Here is a 20,207-nt window from a genome sequence, read left to right on the forward strand (position 1 = left end):
ACATTTTTCCCTAAGGGACCGAATAAAATTTAAATTTTCAGGGACCCCCTAGAATGTTGATTTTGAGACATTCAGGGGATCCAAGAAAGAGGTTAATTAGGGGATGTTGGATCCCCCAGCACCCCCTCTATTTAGCACCTTGCCAGCAACTCTGAAAATGCCAAGTCATGTGGAGAATAAGCTATGCAGCTCCTTACTATCACTTATTCCCAGGAGTTTTTGCTTTATTTAAGGAATAATAAAAACAGTCTGGGGCCACAGATGATGGTTTTCTCCTCCGGCTACCTTTTAAGAATAAGCAAGAAGTAAAAAGTGAAGAGAAAATGTGCCCGAGGAAGAATTAGAAATTGGCTAAGGGAGCATGGAAGCAGACATCCTCTACCAGTAATCATTTGAACAGATATGCACATAAGACTATGAAATCCTGGTGGTGTCTTTTCACACATTTTTACCCCATGATTTGGGAAGTTAACTACAACCCCAATTATAAGACAGCTAGGACGCTGTGTAAAATGTAAATAAATGTAAATAAAAACAGAATGCAATGATTTGCAAATCTCATAGACCCATATTTTATTCATAATAAACACAGAACACCTAACAGATGTTGAAAGTGAGAAATTTTACCATTTCATGAAAATATGCAAGGCCTTCCCTGAAGGAGACACTGTTTGGGTGGCAGCATATGTTGCCAAAACCTGTATATTTTGTTCAGCATTATTTGTGCCTTCACAGATGTGCAATACACCTATGCCATGTGCACTAATGTTCCCCCATACTATCATGGATTCTGGCTATTGAATTGTGTGCTAATAAAAAGCTGGTAGGCCTTTAGTCTGGAGGATGCAATATCCATTATTTCCAAAAAGAATTTTAAATTTTGATTCATCTGACCACAGGACACTTTTCCACCTTGTTTAGTCCCAGAGAAGTTGGAGGCGTTTCTGGATCCTGTTTATATATGGTTTCTTCTTTGCATGATACTACTTGTGGATTGCATGGCGAACTGTGTTCACAGACAATGATTTCCATAAGTATTCCTGAGCCCATGCAGTGATTTCCAGTACAGAATCATGCCTGTTGTCAATGCAGTGCTGCCTGAGGGCCCAAAGATCACAAGCATCCAATATTGACCATCGGCCTTGTCCCTTGCGTACATTACATTTTACATTTTACACAGCGTCCCAACTTTTTTGGAATTGTGGTTGTATTATATTGGTTTATGTTCTGGGCCCTAATAATACGGAAGGAGCTGAGCACATATTTGATAGTTTTAATGACATGCTTACATGATCAGTTAATCAACCAGTGTTTCCTCCGGGAATTTAACACACTTTCTTTAGCAGCACACCTCCCAATGGTTCCTGCAATATGTTAACTGCCAAACTTGTTTGCCATTCTTGATCTGTGTTATGGCCAGAGTTGTGCAGAACACCTTGAAAAAGCAGTGTTGGCTGAAAACTAAATATATACTGTCTTAAATGTATTCAGTAAAGCTTTCTGTTACAATACATTTAAAAATACATATTCAGAATGCATTTAGAATACACGCTGCTGTATTTTTCATTTAATTTACCCTGTTCCTTGCTGGAATTTTGTTTATCTGATTCTGCTGTTAATACGTTTCATGAAAAATTAATTTATCTAAATGAAGTTACAAAGTTCACTATTTTGGCTCACATCATCTGCTTCACTCCACTGCTACTCCCATAATCCCTCTGCCGTTTCATGAACTAAGGAAATAATTCACCATATCCCAATAAAAAAATCTGATAAATTGGACTACAAAGTGTGTAGCCATGCAATTTTTCAGTTAATGACATGTATGTAACTTGCCACAACAGCACTGTTAAGCCTATCACTTGTGAACATGTTCAATACTGAGGAGATGGTTTAGTTCCATCATCTGTGAAAGGAGTTTAGTAATGCAGAGATTAAATAATGATGTTGTAATACTTGTAGACCATCCTTACAGAATACTTTAGAATATAGTCTAAACACTGTCCAGTATTACGTACTTAAAAACAACTGCGTACTTAAAAATCAGGAATGCCAGAAAAGCAGTCATTTCTATTCTTAAAATTCATGACATTGCATTAGTGCAGAGAATACAGTCGCTGACCAGGGCCAAGGCCATGCAGCAGACAGACAGGCTAAAACGACCTTGAGATGCCACATTGGTTTCACCCAAATTGAGACCGTGTCTCTTCCCCAAATCAAACAAAATTTCAGAAAACCTTGAAGAGTTTGTTCTACCAATCTAATCAATGTCAGTCCAACCAATTCACAATAGCAGCACATTTGGTCTTAAATTAGGACTGCGAAATATAAGGTCCATTTTATCTAAGACCACTGTTGTAAATTAACTTATTACTGACCATGATTTTGATGCTCTATGCCTCACAGAAACGTAGTTTAAACCTGAAGAATACTTTTCTCTAAATAAAGCAACACCCACAGGCTACAATTATGTACATAGCCCTTGTTTAAGTGGCCGAGGTGGAGGCATAGCAAACTTTTATACAAGTACTTTAGGCATTAATCAGAAAGCAGGCTACAAATTTTTGAAATTTTGAAATTCTCTGAAACACAATATATTATTGTTATATCAACACAATTGCTTTCTTCTAGTTTGATTGTTTTGACAAGAACTGTGTTGATGTAACACATTTTTTTTATTTGCAAACACATTTGAATAATGTTTGAATCTGAATAATAAATGATAATAAGTGAATGTGATTTTTAGTATATCAGTAAGTTCAAGACAGAACATGGTCCATTTGAACACTATTTACAGGGGAACTGAGGAGCCATGAAAATATTAACACATATTTACTGCTAATTATTTGCCTATCATTATCTTTCTTGTACATGCACATAATGAACATATGAAAAATTTCCTTTTAAAAAATGTAATTATTTCTAAAAGTAATTAATAAAAAATACCTTTCAAGATGTAACCTGTAAAGGCAATTAATATTATGGCAAAAACTGAAATGCAGATGATGGCAATCTTCCAAGCATGAAAACCTTTTCCTGAAATACAAAACAGAACAAATTTTACAGCTTGTCAAATGCCACATGATGTACTTTGTGATATTTCAAGGATAATGTCATACTTAAGCACTGCCTACCTGCAACAAAAATTAAGTTGTTACATTAAGTCTAGTTTCTTAATAGTAACATTAAGAGAATACTTAACTAATGTGTTACTACACATTTTTATATTATTTGGCAAGATTTGTACTTTATAAAAGTATGACTGAAATTGAATTCTTGTACTTCTACAAGAGAAAAAATATGCTTTATACTCATTTTTACTACTTGAAGTACTTTCAAGAGAAATGAGATTTTTGTTTTTGATTGCCTACAAATTTTTGTTTTTTATATGAGTATATTCATGGAACTGCTTGCATCTATGCTAATTCTTCTTCCAGTATCTCACATTAATCAAAACAACACGCATGCAGAGTTTGTTAAAAGTGGTTCAGACATGGCAGATTCACTAGTCTGACATGTAGAATGTGATCAGCTACTTCTTTTTACACCATACCAATACTTTTACTCAACTCTGACATTGTCTCACATGTTACATGTTTGTAACACACAAGTAGTTTCATTAAATGAATGGTTTGGTGAAAAATCACATTTACACAACTTCCCACTTATTATTTTCCCACAGATGTAGCCTATCATCCAAGTCCTGTTGTCTAAGTGTTGCTTCTATAGTTTAGTACTGGATCTACGTACAAGTCTCATGTTGCTAACAAAAACTTGAATTCAGTAGACACTCAAATCTTTTCTGTAAACACATCCCAAGAGCTTCACTTATGGCTACCCATATTTGCCATGTTATTGTAAACCACAATGATCTGTCTGCACAACCTTAATGAAGACCTATATGCGGTTTGAATAGGTTGAGAGAAGTGTTGGGGATGTATAAATGGAAAAGATTTGGTAATTATTGAGTTTGCATGTTCTCCCCGTGTCTGCGTGGGTTTCCTCCAGGTGCTCTGGTTTCCTCCCACAGTCCAAAGACATGCAGTCAGGCTAACTGGACATGCTAAATTGCCCCTAGGTGTGAGTGTGTGTTTGAATGTATATGTCTGTCTGCCCTGCGACGGACTGGCAATCTGTCCAGGGTGTATCCTGCCTTCCACCCAGTAACTGCTGGGATAGGCTCCAGGTCCTCAGTGACCCGAAGGATAAGCAGCTTAGAAGATGTGTGTGTATGTGTGTGGGTGTGTGGTAATTATTGACTTTTACTGTTTGTTAACAATATTAGCCTTGTTGCTCCAGCACTAAACTAAAGAAGCAATGTCCAACAATATTACAACATGAGGCTATTTCCTGTTCCTCACAGCAGAGCAGACATCACTCTCCAATACATACACCCTATTGTCATACAAAACAATAGCAAGACTATGCACATCAACCAGAATACTGCATTCACATAAACCAGGGGTGTCCAATCTTATCCACAGAGGGCCAGTGTTGCAGGTTTTCATTCCAACAAAGCAAGAGGTCACCTGATCAGCAGTTTGAAAACTGAAACCAACTAATTAAACAAGTGGAATAGGCTTGTTTTGAGTAAAAAAAAATCTGCAGCCACACCAGCTCTTTGTGGATAAGATTGGAAACCCCTGACATAAACAAAATGCTGAAACACCCTCAATATAAAACCCTGTGTCTGCTTACCACAGGCTCAATTTTGGCCCAAAGAAGATGACATAACTGAGTTAAATTCAGACAGCTGAGATGAACAAAGGTGAGGAAAAACAACACAACACAGCAGAGGATTGTACTGATGACCCTTTGCACATTTTTGTGTTTTCCCTACTGTACCACAAGGTGTATGGTATTTAGTTAATGAGTTGAATTAAGTGGGTGCGATAAGACAAAACACAAAAATGTGCATAGTGCTGGGTCACCATGACTGGGATTGGCACAGCAAGCATGGTAATTTTTATAGGCTGTTTATGTCTGATTTGATGCACTGAAGTAAACATTTGCTTTGACAGCCCATTTTAGCTTTTGTGCTTTTGTATTAAAAGAGTGATAACAACATTAACAATATTTTACATACTGTTTTTGGCTTTGGCTGTGGGAAAAGAACATGATCCAGGTCAGATATAATTATTCTTGCCAATCTAATGGCACAGTGCTCATAAACTGCACTACGTGAAGAGTGCTGGTTACCACCAATGACTTTCCAAGCAGAGAACTAATGCAACCTTGTGGTACCCCTGTACTTAAGGTTTTCACATCTGAAAGACATTGGTTGACCTTGACCTGTTGTGTCCGATTTGATAGGAAGGTATAGTACACGATAGCATCATCTGTGCCTCTTTTATGTCTGTATGCAAACTGGAAGGGATCTAAAATACCATTGACCTCCACTTTCAGTACGTAGACAATGTACCTTTCTCAGTGCTGCCACTGAAGTCAGAGCAACAAGTTGAAAATCATTATTTTCCTTACAACAAGCTTTTTTTGGAACTGGAATGTCCAAAGACATTTGAAAAATGGGGTGCCATGGCGCAGCTAACTCCACATTACACTATTTTAAAATAAAAGCAGAAATCCCAACTGGCCCAGTGACCTTCCTCTGATAAAGTTTTGAAAACAGGGACTGCACCATAATTTGATCAATCACTAATCTTGGCCTTTGCCCATCACTCTTCAGTTTGTGATCTAGCTCCTGTACTGAGGAAGCATTCCCCGAGTCAAATCTACAAAATAATTCATTTATTAGCTTTTCCAACCTTATTCATTGTACTAATGCATCTCCTGCTTGTATCCATATTAGCTATGGTTTTTAAAACTACCTACATTTCCCTGGAATTCTTCCAGTTACACTGCTCCTCAATTGCGTCTATCAGTGCAAATTGAGTTCTTTAAAAAGCCATCTTTTTATGATTGATAAAATCCTTAACTTCTTTTGTGACATAAGGCTTATTGTTATGGTATACTGAAATAACCTTTTGGGAACCACAATGCCAACACATAAATTTATGTAGTCTGTGGTAACCACTGCTGAATTATGTATGTCTTGCTTGTGAAAAATGTCCCAGTCCATGGTTATAAAACATCCTTTTCATCCTTTCAGGTACAGTCTGTGTTGGCATCACTTGTTGGCTTGAAATTAATATACAGATGAATTAATACTTTTATTACAAATTAACAATTCATAATGATGTTACACTGAAAATATGTTCTTACCTTTAACTTCGACATAAACAGTCACATCATCATTCAAGAAGACAGATTCAATGTAACATTTATAAGTTCCTTCATCAGAAAGTCGTAATGCTGAGAGTTTCAGGGAGGTGTTTCCTTTCCGCAGCTCTTCTTTAAATAAAGCTGTTCTCCCTCTGTAAGACTCCATCTGATATTCATTTCTGTCTTCATAACCTTCATAGAGATGCACTAGAGTGTCTGTCTCATGCAGTCTAAACCACTCTATTCTCATATCCACAGCACTGATGCTCGGTTTGATAGAACAGGGCAGAACAAGGTCTTCGCCAGCATCAGCAACAAGAGGAGCAGCTGGACCAACTACTTTAAAGTTCTCTGCAATGAAGAGCAAACAGGACATACAATAATATAATAATGCAATAAAAAACATTTACATAACATATATGTAAATATATAACATATACAAAACATTTATATTGCTTCCTTGTTACTCCCACGTTATTTGATGAGCACTAAACTGTTTCAGCATAGTAAATGCATCTGACAGAGGCCGAAACATCATGATTTTAACTATTTTCCTTATCTAATTATTTATAAAACTGAAGATATGCAAATGAATCTTAGTCTTTGTTACCCGTATTTTAGATGTATGTAACCACGGATAAAACAATTATTAATATAAATTGAAGAGAATCCATTCTAAATATGCTATGGGTGGAATAATAGAGATCCTCTCTCTCACACATGCATGTGAACACACAAACATACATAAAGCATTTTACATAATAGTGCATACATACCTGACATAGACTCCAAAAAGTCAGAGAAAATCAGAAGCATCACAAAGAGGAACTTCATCCCTAAAAAACAGATTGAATGGAATTTTTACTATCTATTTTTGCCACATTTTTCATATGTTAACTTTCATGTAGTGGACACGCAATCTCAAAAACAGCATGAAAATTACTGTTCAAAAGTGACCACCCTTCAATAAGTAAAAGTTACAAATTGTTCAGTATCAGAAAAAAGCAGAAATCACACATTTAACAGAGAATTACACAGAAGCCTCAAATACATGTCAAATTGCTCTACGCTTTGACTTTATTACAGCTTCTATTCTTTCCAGGAGACTTGCTTTCAGTTTTTCAAAGAAATCTGCAGGGACCATTTTCCACATCTCCAAAGTTCAGTCTTAGAAGCAGGTTGCTTTTTCTGCTTCTCTTGATCCAAGTAGTTTCAAATGTATGTAGTGATGTTGAGGTCTGGACTTTGGGGCGGGCAGTCATTCTATTACTCTGAGAACACCAGCAGCTTCTTTGCATGATTCTGTTTATTTCTTATTCTTTTACATCTATTTCCTTTTCTCAGTACGGGCTTTTTGACAGCTACACATCCTTTTAGAACCATACATGAAGAAGTACACTGTTCTGTAAGCTACCTGACCAAGTTGACTTTTTACGAAGCACACAATAGAGAAAGAACGCCACTCATATCTTCTGATCTGTCAAACTCTTTCTGTTCCTCATCTTCACAGTCACTTCACTTTCAGTTATTGGAGGTTGAAGCTGAAGTTTTTGGTTGACAAAAAGTGAGTAAGTGAAACCAACACTGAGAGAGCTCCTTGTTTTTCTTTTCAGTGCTGCTTATTTGTGCTTAATTTGTGTGAATTATGGCATGAGAGCATGGTTTCCTCATAACACAGCCATGTGATTTCTACTGTACCTTAAATCCAAAACCAATACAATAAAACTTATTCTATCATGTACATCACTGTAGTTGTATTAATACCTACCAGAAATCTGTCAAGAATATATATTTTATTACTATGATTTTTTTTTTACTTTTAGCCATGTCCATAGGCCATCTCAAGAGTAGGGCCTGGAGCAACCATTCCCCTGCTGGCTCTGCCTCTGTTAAATGGACACTGTGAACAGATAATTTTTCATGAATTTGTCATGGAGTTTGAGAATGGTGCTATATAAATATATATTTTATCATTTTATCATTAAAGAAAACACTAAACTATGTGCTGCTCAGGCTCTTCAGGCTGACACTGAATAACAAGATTGTAGACTGAAGAACTTCCACAAACTCAATATTAATAGAAACAACCAAATTTTGAGCAAACAGTGCTTGACCATTTGAGCAAATAATCTCTAATGATTTTTAATTTGCTTTTCTCATTTAATGACTTCTCAATCATGTTGCATTTATTTAAATGTGTAAAAACATAATCTAATCAAAAAAGAAAATTCAGTTCAATATATTACACATACTCAGCTTCTCCACTGTTTATAGTGATAATCTATTTATAACTTTCTTTTTTATTTAAAAATAAAACCAGTTGGAGCATAAGTATCTGAAGTCTAACTAAACTAAATAATCTTCCAAATATGTGTGCACGCATTAGTGCATACAAGTTTGTCATGTTTAGATCTTAACAGATCATTTTTATGGCTAATACTAATTTCAAGGGGCTAAAATTTGGTAGCATTTTATTTTATGGTATGGTAAACAAACAGTATTTAATAGGTAAATATGTAGTACTTACAAGTAATAACCATAACCATAATTTAAAATACCAATTATTATATATAGAATAAATGTACTGGAGAAAGATACTTGCTGAGTACTCTGTGGTAGTGGAGTACCCTGCAATGTTTGAACCTTCATCATCTGTATCTGTAATCTCCTCTTCTCTATTACATAGGTGTTTCCTAAACAAGTTTGGTTGTACTTACTACTGTGTAACTTCTCAATACTGTGAAACTTCTTAGAATTGAATGGGGAACTATAGCTGGTCTTTCTCACATTACTTAGTCTATACTTATATATGGGATTTGCAAAGTTTGCACCAAGTATTACTTGTAAACACTCCATATTTACTTGCCATTAACGTCTGGGTGAATACTGCTATACATACCTTCCACATGCTATGGACGTGCAACGTACCAGAAAATGGCATGTACTAAATATTTACCTATTAAATACTACGCAATTACTGTACCACAGATAAAGTGTGACCAAAAATTGTAACAGAACCAAAATATTGGTAGACGTTTTATATCTATATTTTAATTTTAAACTTCAATTTTGGTTAAACAGTGATTTACTGACATATATGACTGCTAAAGAGAATGTACCCAGAATTCTTAGGGGTTTTTAGTTTCTGCTTTTTATTTTTTTCTATTTACTTTTACTTTTACTTCTATTTTAATTTTATTTTTATGTGTTATATTATTTTCATGCTAAGTGCAAAGACCACTGCGCACCCAATATGATGTGCCAGCTAAATTAGTTGCACATATAGTAAAACGCAGCTGTACTAACTGGTTTACTTTTGATTCCACTTTTCTACCACTAGGGGTTTTTGCATAGGAGGAGAAGTGAGGTTTGTGCACAAAACAGCTAATACAAACGGCTGGAAAATGAGACTCCAGGAAGTGTGTGTGTGTGTGTGTGTGTGTGCATGTCTGAATCTACATTTCATCAGAAAAACAAAACTAGTTCCAGATTCCACACAACAACAAACCACATTCCACATGCAGCGTTTCCTTCTGGCAGCTTCTCCTATCTCAACACAGGAGCACCAGAGCTCTGTCAGAGTGATTATGGTCACCTCCCTGACTTGCTTCTCCATCATTTGCTCAATTTGGCCAGATAGGCAGTTCTACAGAGAGTCTCAATGATTTTTTAACTTCTTGATGTCCAGTCAGCTGAATTTACCACAGACACAGGAGCTCTAACACAGCGGTTCAGACAGAGGGTGAATAGAGATGAACAGTTTGAGAAAAATAATGTTTTTGGAAATAAAATTATAAACACTGAAAAACCATAATGCAGCCATATTTTGCCATATAGAATAACTGCAATTGTTAATGCATATCATCAACAGTTCCACAATCGGTCAAATACACTTACTGATGTCTGAATAAACTGCATAAAAATGACGTGCTGTATGTAATGAAAGTACTCCTACAGCCACAACTCTCTCACTGCCTCACATGTCATGCAGTCAGCATTGATTATCACTATGGCTCCGCTGTGCTGAAACTGGAAAATTGTCAATGCTTTCCCCACAGAGCACTGGAATGGTCTCCCCAACCTTCCCTGGCTCAAAGTATTTCACTTCTCCAGACTTAGTGGGGTTCCTCACAGAGTAGCAGAGTGGACTTCTCAGCCTGCTCACTAGCAACCTCTACTGGGATAGATTCACATCTCGTCTGCCACTCCAGATCCCCTGAATAAGTTGTATGTGTGTTCAGCCCATGTGATGAATATTAGGGACAGTGACTCAATCCAATTTACAGTTCATTGGCTTTCAATTTGATTCAAAAAAAAAAATTATGAAAAATTTGCTTTAATTTGATTTTTTTTTTTTACTCTAAACAGCAAGACAATTTGGAAATTCAATTCAGCACCTTTATGATTTTTTATAAAGAATTACATGTTATTAAATAAAATATAATGACTGCCTAATTAATATAATATAATATAAAATATAATAGACTTCCATAATATTTCTCTAGTAAAAACCTGAATCAGTCAGATTACTTCAGTAATGTTTATTACAACAAAGGTAAGTCAACAATAGAACATGCTCTAAATTGCTTGGACACAAGGCATATGTGTGTTTGTGTGTGTTTGTGTGTGTGTGTGTGCCAAATAAATCTAAATATTGACCAGTGACTATACACACAAACAGGAGATGGCACAGATAAAATAAAATTCACTTTAGGTGATTAAAATGATACAGACCTCACAGGGTTCTCAGCATAGGAGTCGTAAGATAATTTGAGGGGTCGTGACGTGGTCTTCTATTTTGGATTACATGACTGATTTATAAAATCTTTCCAGTGTCTTATATTATTATATTGTTGTGCCTCCCGTAGTGTTTCATGGTCAGTAGTTAAATCAGTAGCGCTGTGTGGACTTTGATCTATATTTATATAATTCTGTTTAGAATTTTGATGTCATCAGAGAATGTCTGTAATGAACTGATTGCAGTGACAGTGGAATACAACTACCAGTTTGGAGGAAGGATAATGATGTGAACATAATTAAAAAATAATTTATAAATAAAAACTGCATGTGTGTGATAGGAAAAGAGTGAGAGAATGAGGATGTAAGCAAGAGAGAGGTGTGTAGCTGTTGTTGTCAGTAGTTCCAAGACATAGTTTGAAGTGTTTTAAAATTTTGTGTGTGTGTGTGTGTGTGAAAGTAAGAGAGAGAGAGAGAGAGAGAGAGAGAGAGAGAGAGAGAGAGAGAGAGAAAGAGAGAGAGGGAGGGAGGGAGGTGGGATGGATGTGTTTTTGTTGTCAGTAGTGATTCACATTCTTTGGCTCCAGTTCAGTTTCTGAATGAAAGATGAAAGTAACCAGTTTAACCCTTCTGAGTTCCAAGACACAGTTTACCTGATGTGTGTTAAAACTGTGTGTGTGTGTGAGAGAGAGAGAGAGAGAGAGAGAGAGAGAGAAAGAGAGAGAGAGACTTTCCTTGTGGTCGCAGGCTCCATTGGTATCTGTGTTGTTGGACCGAATTTTAACATGAAAGGACCTTTAGCTGAACACAACTTTTAGTGTCATCTGAAAGTCTACTTTAGATCTAATGATAAGCAGCCTGAAGCAGCTGCAGTGATCTCTGAGTGGGATTTTAAGGTGCTCAACATTGTTTTGGTCAGTAGCTTGAAAACACAGTCATGAGTTTCACACTGAAGTGATGAAGAAATGGCTATTTTGATGCAGCCCAGTGTGTTGCTTGACTGCACTGTTATTATACAAGCATAATTTTAAATCACTAAAGGTGATTGTAGATAATGTCCTTACATCACTGTTACATAATATCTGTAACTAAAAACTTCAGTGTGCACCTATTAAAGCTTAAACTCAGCCTCAGCATTAAACCTTCAGCAACTGCACACAATGCAAAGAAACACAGTGTGAAACATTACATAAATTACACAAAAACAAAACGACAATGCTATGATCAGAACTGGAAAACACAGGACCTGCTCATATTCCTATGTAGATATTTTAACAACTTCATCTCTCTAATCTCAGTTCAGTTTGAGAGTCTGTTTGACACTAAAAGTCAAATGCACAAGCAGTAAATCAGTAATAATATCCATTAAAGCTGAGAGCAGAGTTACCTGATTCGGAGGTCAGTGTTCAGAGTCTTTAAACAGTACAATTATCCATGAAGACATATTTAACTTTCCAGCTGCTCTTCAGGACTGAATTACAACAGACTGTTACTAACATAATAACACAGTACACACAGAATCAGGTATAGAGTCAAGTGAAATATAAATTTTCTCAGCTTGTTTTCTAGCTGTTAGCATACATGCTAATAGTGCAAGTGTTAAAGCTTCCAAACCAACATTTTACTGGCAAATACAACTTTACAAAGTGATCATTTTAAAAACAGCAATCAGCTCTAAACATATTATTCGAGTTTATATTCTGGTGCATGTATTGATAATAAGATCACATTAAAGGGGGAATTTTCAATGTTTGTATTTGTAATCTAAATTAACAAGTACTTTAATTAGCATGGCAGTTATAGTTAAACGTCCTTTCAGCACACAAAACATGGTCCACTGTTGCTTAGACCTGCAATCTATTCTGTCTTTAGCCTACATGTTTTTTTAATGACAACTTTTAATTGAAACCAGTATTAGACAACATTGTAATCATCTCACATGGTTACTTCGTCTTTAATGGGTATGTAGATGTATTGATTCACTTTGGCCACCAGGGGTCTATCTGGAGTCTTATCAGTATGTAGCATCTTTAAAGTTCAGAACTTCTATGTTATGCTGCTTAAGTCATGTTGGAATGTCATATTTATGAGATGAGTACACAAGAACATCACTATAATGCTGCATGTACTGGTAGGAGATTCAGATTTTTCAGTGAGCCCAGAGTTACTGAGTTGGTCACATGTTATCAGATAAGCACTGGGAGCCGCTGATAGTAAGTAGATTGTAAACTGGCTGTATTTCAGTTATTCAGCAGCCAAACAAGAACATTACAGGCTAAAATCTTCCACACATGAAAACACAAATATAAGCATGTTATGTGATGCTAATGTGATAAGAACATTACTCGTCTCATAACCATCCTCTGTTTATCATTTTGTTGCAGTAATGCAACTGACTCTCTTTGTTTATAGAAAAATAAATGTAAATGAAAGAGCATTATTTTCAGTGTGTCTGTCTTCTTACTGACCAAAAACATTGAATTCAGACCCGAAGTTGTACATAGGAACTTCCAAGGAGGACTTAAAGGCAGCATTATAAAGTCCTGATATTGAGAAACAGTTATGGTTGTAAGCTCAGTGTAAGTATGAGGTGCATGTATGTATCTTTATGCTCTAAACACACTGTAAATGAAAAAGTTAACTAATGCTGTGTTTCCTTTGTAGGAGGACTTTTTTGTTTTAGTATTTATCTGGAATCGACTGAAAGAGTAACAGGATCCTCAAGCTGAGAAACGCTGATTGGTCCTCAAACAAGGGTTTACTTGAGCACTTTTGGATTACTTGAATACTTGGTAGATGGGACTGGTAACACTGAAGGATTGGTAGGATACTAAGAGCACAGAGCTGAGGTTTAAGGAACTGAACTACAGTGTTTGCAAGACTAAACAATTAACAACAAACATCCAGTGAGAGCTCTCCGTCTCAGAGAGACTGTTGTGAAGGATGCAGTATGATCACTTCTTAACTGTGGGATAACACACAATTTGTGTAAACATCTGGAGTTTTGTGAGTCCATCAGTAGAAATTAAAGGACTGTTAGGGACCAAAATTTCACTTAGTTTTAAACCAGCTGTGAATATAGAAGCAGTTCATTACAATATAATATTATATAATATATTATAGTATATTATAGTTTTGGTAATAAACTATTTCACCTCTTGTTTTGAAAGTTGTTACTGCAGCAGCCTCTGCTGGCCTTTCTGAGTTTCCCTGAAAAAGCTGCCAAAGGCTGTGATTTACTGATGTGAAAAAAGTAATTACACTGACTTTCATCACAATCTGTGTTTTAGTGAGTGAGATACACAGATAATAGAACTCTGTTGAGCTACAAGGCAGTGATGATATGGAGCAAAGTACAATATGTGAATAATTTAAAATGTTTGTTATGTATTTTCATAATTAATTTACTTTTACTAAATGTGAAGTCAAGTTTGGGCTCCTTCACTAACTCAAGTTCCACCGTGAGTGAAATAATATTGACAGGCTAATCTCGCTCGGCGTGTTGCATAATGAAGTTAATTTGTACAGATTTATAGAAACGATATTTCAGCTAATCCTATTAGCCTGTGTGTTCAGGTTTGTCTCAGACATGCTGTGAAAAAGCTAATGACTCAGATTGTGCTCAGCTTTACTTCAAGTGTTAGAACTAGAGCCACAAATTAAACTTACAGGTGACCATTTGCCTTTGTGTGTTTTTGTTAATTTTAATGTTTATCATAAACTTATGTTCAGTCAAAACATCAAAATACAGAGGAACATGCAAAGTCACATCTGGAGGGAGTTCTATAAGTATGAAGTCTTTGACATGACAGGATTTTTTTCTTTACATATAAATACATGTTCCTGTTTTTTAGAAATCGTTAAATCTGTTTACATAGTTGTGTGAATGGCTTTAGATGAGAACATCTTCCTTATTATGTAAGATATCTATGTATTACATTTAAATTATGGATCAAATTAGGTGATTCTTAACAGTGATTGTACTGGGCCCAAAAAATCCATATCTAGTATTATATTTAGTTTAGCTGCTTAAAATTAAATCAGTTCTCTTTAGTTTTCTGCAAGTTCTCTTTCCCAAAATGGCAGTTAGAAATATAGAATATAGAAATTTGGTTTTGCAGGCCTGGAAAATCAGTGCCAACACAGTAAAGCTCATGGAAAAGTCATGGAATCTCCTGATTACTGTTCATCATCTCATCACTTTTCAAACACTGAAGAGTCTCCATCACAGAAAACACAGCGAGATGTGAGACTTATAGCTGCACACAAACGACCTGATTTACCAACTTTTACTACATAAACTTCAGTTAGCCAAGGGGTGTAGAGGATGATTTGACAGACAAACATGGAAAAGGTCGATTAAGAAGCTAAATGAAGAGGGAAAAACACACGACTGCTGCTTCAGTGATGGAGATCAGCATAACTTCCTCAGTGTGAGTCACAGAGCTCAGTCTGCACTGCAGCTGCTTATTAGACAGCTAGAACACCAAGGTGAGCACTTATGCAGGGCACTGTATCAGGATTTTACTGTAAGAGAACCTGAACACAACACAGCTGAACACAATCTGTAATTACTGTCATTTCTGCCTTCTTTTCTTCCTTCCAGCTGCTCAAACTGTCAGAAGCTACTGCAGAAAACTGCAACACTTAAAACAAGAACACTTGCAGTGCTGTAAGAACTTCTGGCAGCTAAAGACTGGAGAGTCTACAAACCTAGCAGAGCATGTCTGGCTACACCAGCTAGAGGACTTTCTGAAACAGGACAGTATTGATTCTGTACACCAACCAAACAAACAGAAAGCTCTGATCACTGGTGTACACAAGGTGATGGACCCAAATCTAAACAGAGTGATGCATCACATTTAGCATTAGCATTAGCATCATCAGTCCCTGTTAATTCTAGTAGGGCTAATCATGCTAATTCTAAGATCCCGCCGCCTCCACCCTTCCAGTTAGCACATTGGACCGGTCAAGCAGAATAAAAATGCCTGCAGAATAATCAGGGGTCCTGATGGCTCAGGAGACATAATGGTGATTTTCCTAAAACGTCTTAAGAGAAATAGTACTGGACAAAAAGGAGACATGAGACACTTCTGGACCAGATAAAATTATAATAGTTACTCACAGCATCAAAACTGAGAAGGCTCTTAATCTACAATGAGAAATGGTTGAGTTCATATTGAGTTTCCTGTCTTTAGTTCAGATGCAGATGAACGTCAGTGTTATTGTTCTGGTAAATCTGAGTGACTTTATTTGATTCACTGTTGAGTAATTATAGAAATACAGGGAGATTCACTCAAAACAGGCCCTGAATGTAATAACTCTCTCTAGGATGAATCAGTCTGAATGACACATGTTCAGTGAGCTGCTCAGCATATGGAGCTTTGAACAAGCTGAGATGCCCCTGCGTCGGAGCGATGAGGTGGTGCCCGACAGCCGTTGCGACGTTTAACCTCCGTTTGCAGATTCCGGGTGCAGACCCCCGTATCCCTTCATGTGTCTCACAGAAAACAGAGATCACTTCCAGCATCGAATGTAATGCAATTAATTACACACACGTCAAGATATGTAGCAGATGTTCTGGTTCAGATTGCTTCAACCTAACGGGAGTTACAGAAGAATATTCAGGGCCTCTTTTGAGTGAATCTCCCTGTATTAAGATCTTTTTCATTTGTCTTTCCTGTCAGTTTTGACCAACAGCACAAAAGTCATGATGTTGAGAAATTATGAGGTCAAACAGCCTCTAATGGCTCAGCGGTCACTAAGATCATAAAACTAGTTCTCTTCAGTTTTAGATCTCTTATTGACATTCTTATCAATGATTTTAGACCCAAACATAGAAGCAAACTATATTAATAGTCTCCTATAAACTTCAACACTAAGATTAAGCTGTACTGGTCCTGTAAACATAAAATATATGAAGATAAATGAGGCTCCATGGAGAAACACCACAGCAGTAAAATCTCAAAAAGGGAGAGCAGAAAGCTCGAGCACCTTTACAGACAGAGCCGTAAAACTATTATCTAAAGGTTAAAAAGACAACGGTTCCTCTTTTAGACATCATTAATATAAACATTAAAACTCCTGTACATCACTGTGGACAGATCAATAAAGCCTCCTACAGTCACAGATCCTGAACTGCTCCCGGTCAACTAATGAATCTGCAGCTTGTTTTCTCAAAACTAAATAATAAATATCAGACGCATAAATCATAAAGACCTCACTGCCAGAAAATAATGCTGCACCACACGTTTCGTCTCATTCATCTCAATGTAGCGGTCAGTTCCAAAATTCTTAAACTTAAAACAGTCCTCCTGCTGTCTTAATCCTTCTGCCTTCAAATAATCCCTAAATTGTCTTTAACTGTCTAGAAAAGGATCTTCTGTAAATAAAGTGACTCACTGAAAACTGAAACTGAAAACAGAGTCACTGAAAACTGCAGCTGTAAAACTCCTCTTAAAAAAGAACAGTTTAGATGACTCTGCACTTAAAGCAGGCAACCCAGCCTCCCTCGCAGAAGCAAAATCATCCAAAAAGCTCAATCAGCTCAATAAAAAAGTTCAACCAGCTCAACAAACTTAAATAGCTGCTAAAATGAAGACGTAGCTGCTAAACTAGACTGAATCCTGCAGGAGAACAATATTACTTATCATATCTGTGTGTTCACACAGCTCACTCACCCAAACACTTCAGTCCTACAGACTCTATCTAGAAACCGACACTACATCTTCCTGCATTAGCATTATGGAGAAGATGTGTACAGTAAAATATATTATATATGTGTTTATATTATAAATATGCAGAAGCCCAGCACTGAATAAATATTCTGCTCTTCCAGAGTAAAAACAGCCCCACACATCTGTCTGATAATCATTTATTAAAACTTATTCCAGTATGAATCATCAACGTCATCATGCATCATACATCCATCATTCATCATACACAGGTGGTCAGTAGTTTGATCAGCAGTGCTGTGTGGTCAGTAGTTCGATTAGCAGTGCTGTGTGGTCAGTAGTTTAATCAGCAGTGTTGTGTGGTCAGTAGTTTGATTAGCAGTGCTGTGTGGTCAGTAGTTTGATTAGCAGTGCTGTGTGGTCAGTAGTTTGATCAGCAGTGCTGTGTGGTCAGTAGTTTGATCAGCAGTGTTGTGTGCTCAGTAGTTTGATCAGCAGTGCTGTGTGGTTAGTAGTTTGATCAGCAGTGCTGTGTGGTCAGTAGTTTGATCAGCAGTGTTGTGTGCTCAGTAGTTTGATCAGCAGTGCTGTGTGGTTAGTAGTTTGATCAGCAGTGTTGTGTGCTCAGTAGTTTGATCAGCAGTGCTGTGTGGTCAGTAGTTTGATCAGCAGTGTTGTGTGATCAGTAGTTTGATCAGCAGTGCTGTGTGGTCAGTAGTTTGATCAGCAGTGCTGTGTGGTCAGTAGTTTGATCAGCAGTGCTGTGTGGTCAGAAATGCTAACAGTAGTAAATGTCCAGCTTTTCACAGCAGCACAAAGTTACAGCAGCTCAGAGAAACAACGTCTACCACAAACTGCAGCATCGGTCATCGTGTTGATCAGGTCACTGTGGATCAAATCTCTATTTAATTTAAATTGAATTATCAGTTAAAACCATGTTTGTAAAATCCACCAGTCTTTAATGACTCATTCATCTGATCTAGTATTGTAAGTACTAGAAATCAGAACTGAAAGTGGAGCTCAGGAATGAGAGCCTGTTGAAACTCACAAGAACCAGCTTGTCGTCAGTTCTGTAGAACTGAATAAGAATCTGATGATCTCACTGCCCCTCATCTTAACCCAGAGAGACAGGATACCACAGAAATGTGACTGAAGAGAAGCTACTAGTAAATAAACTCCTACAACAACAATTAATCTTTAAAATAAGTGTAGAGGATGTATAATGCAGTGTGTTCACATGTACAGTGCATTATTATGAATAACTCTTTATGATGATGCTACACTGGCCTCCACATGTTTGCTGACCCCACATACACATAACTACACTGGTTTCAGTGAAGGTCAACCACTCAGCCTGAAAAAATCTAGAGGAAACACTGCATGTGTATAAACTGGTGGACTTTATCTTTTGGAATATGAAACTAACCAAATGAAAACAGTACAATATCACAGAAACCCAAACTCTGATGAGGACTTTAGTAAACAACCCAGGTGTGAAGACAGTCTCCACTTTACCTTCTGTAACCCACACTGAACCCATATTAATCACAGGATCTCTAGTTTAATACTGTAGTTTCTCACAGTAGACCAGTTTATTATATCACACACCTGTACACACCTGACCACACACCTGTAAACACACCTGACCACACACCTGACCACACACCTGCACACACACCTGTACACACACCTGAACACACACCTGTACACACACCTGAACACACACCTGTAAACACACCTGAACACACACCTTTACACACTCCTGTACACACACCTGAACACACCTATACACACCTGTACACACACCTTTACACACTCCTGTACACACACTCCTGTACACACACCTGAACACACCTGTACACACACACCTGAACACACTCCTGTACACACACTCCTGTACACACTCCTGTACACACACACCTGAACACACACCTGAACACACTCCTGTACACACTCCTGTACACACACCTGTACACACACCTGAACACACACTCCTGTACACACACCTGTACACACACCTGAACACACACTCCTGTACACACTCCTGACCACACACTCAATCACAGTCCAGATTGAATGATACTCTGACAACTTCCTTTTCCTCAGAAAGAGAAAACCAGTTGGAGCACATTTCACTCTCATTATATTAAAAGTGTATCTGAGGTCAAATCAAACTCTTCAAACGTGTATTTGAGTATAAAACTTCATACTGATGTATAAATACTCAGGGCTTTGGGTTTATATGTGTGTAAAGTCAGTAAACACTGAACAGACTGTCTGTATGTGACCCAGAAATCCAGACAGACAGCAGTGCTGCTGCTCTAATGGTCTCATTATTAACTACATCATCCATGTACAGTCAGATTAAACAGGTTCTAATGTTCCACTCATACATGAAGAGAAACACAGCATGAAGCTCAGTGGCAGAGTTACTGCAGGAGAACTTCAGGAAGTTACTGTGTTTCTGTTCACAGAGAAATGGTTTCAGTTCAGGTTCACAACTCAATGAGTGTCTGAATGATTTCATTAGAAAAACATGAACTACTTCCAGATTCCAAACAACAACAAACCACA

The 20,207-nt window shown here is 37.1% G+C and overlaps 1 protein-coding gene across 6 annotated transcripts in view; it reads right to left on the minus strand.

Moving 5' to 3' along the window:
- Positions 1–20,207, minus strand: part of LOC118800201 (NACHT, LRR and PYD domains-containing protein 12-like) — a 95,524-nt gene that overhangs the window by 36,629 nt on the left and 38,688 nt on the right. For all 6 annotated transcript variants that reach the window (XM_036560392.1, XM_036560391.1, XM_036560389.1 and 3 more), the window contains 3 exons: positions 6,999–7,058; positions 6,223–6,573; positions 2,947–3,036 (listed from right to left, as the gene is read on the minus strand). In XM_036560392.1, coding sequence (XP_036416285.1) covers positions 2,947–3,036; positions 6,223–6,573; positions 6,999–7,056 — 499 coding nt within the window. In that variant the 5' untranslated portion in view covers positions 7,057–7,058. The remainder of the gene's footprint in view (positions 1–2,946; positions 3,037–6,222; positions 6,574–6,998; positions 7,059–20,207) is intronic.

Source organism: Colossoma macropomum, unplaced genomic scaffold (assembly GCF_904425465.1).
Source record: "Colossoma macropomum unplaced genomic scaffold, Colossoma_macropomum, whole genome shotgun sequence".
In the NCBI taxonomy this organism is placed as follows: Eukaryota; Metazoa; Chordata; class Actinopteri; order Characiformes; family Serrasalmidae; genus Colossoma; species Colossoma macropomum.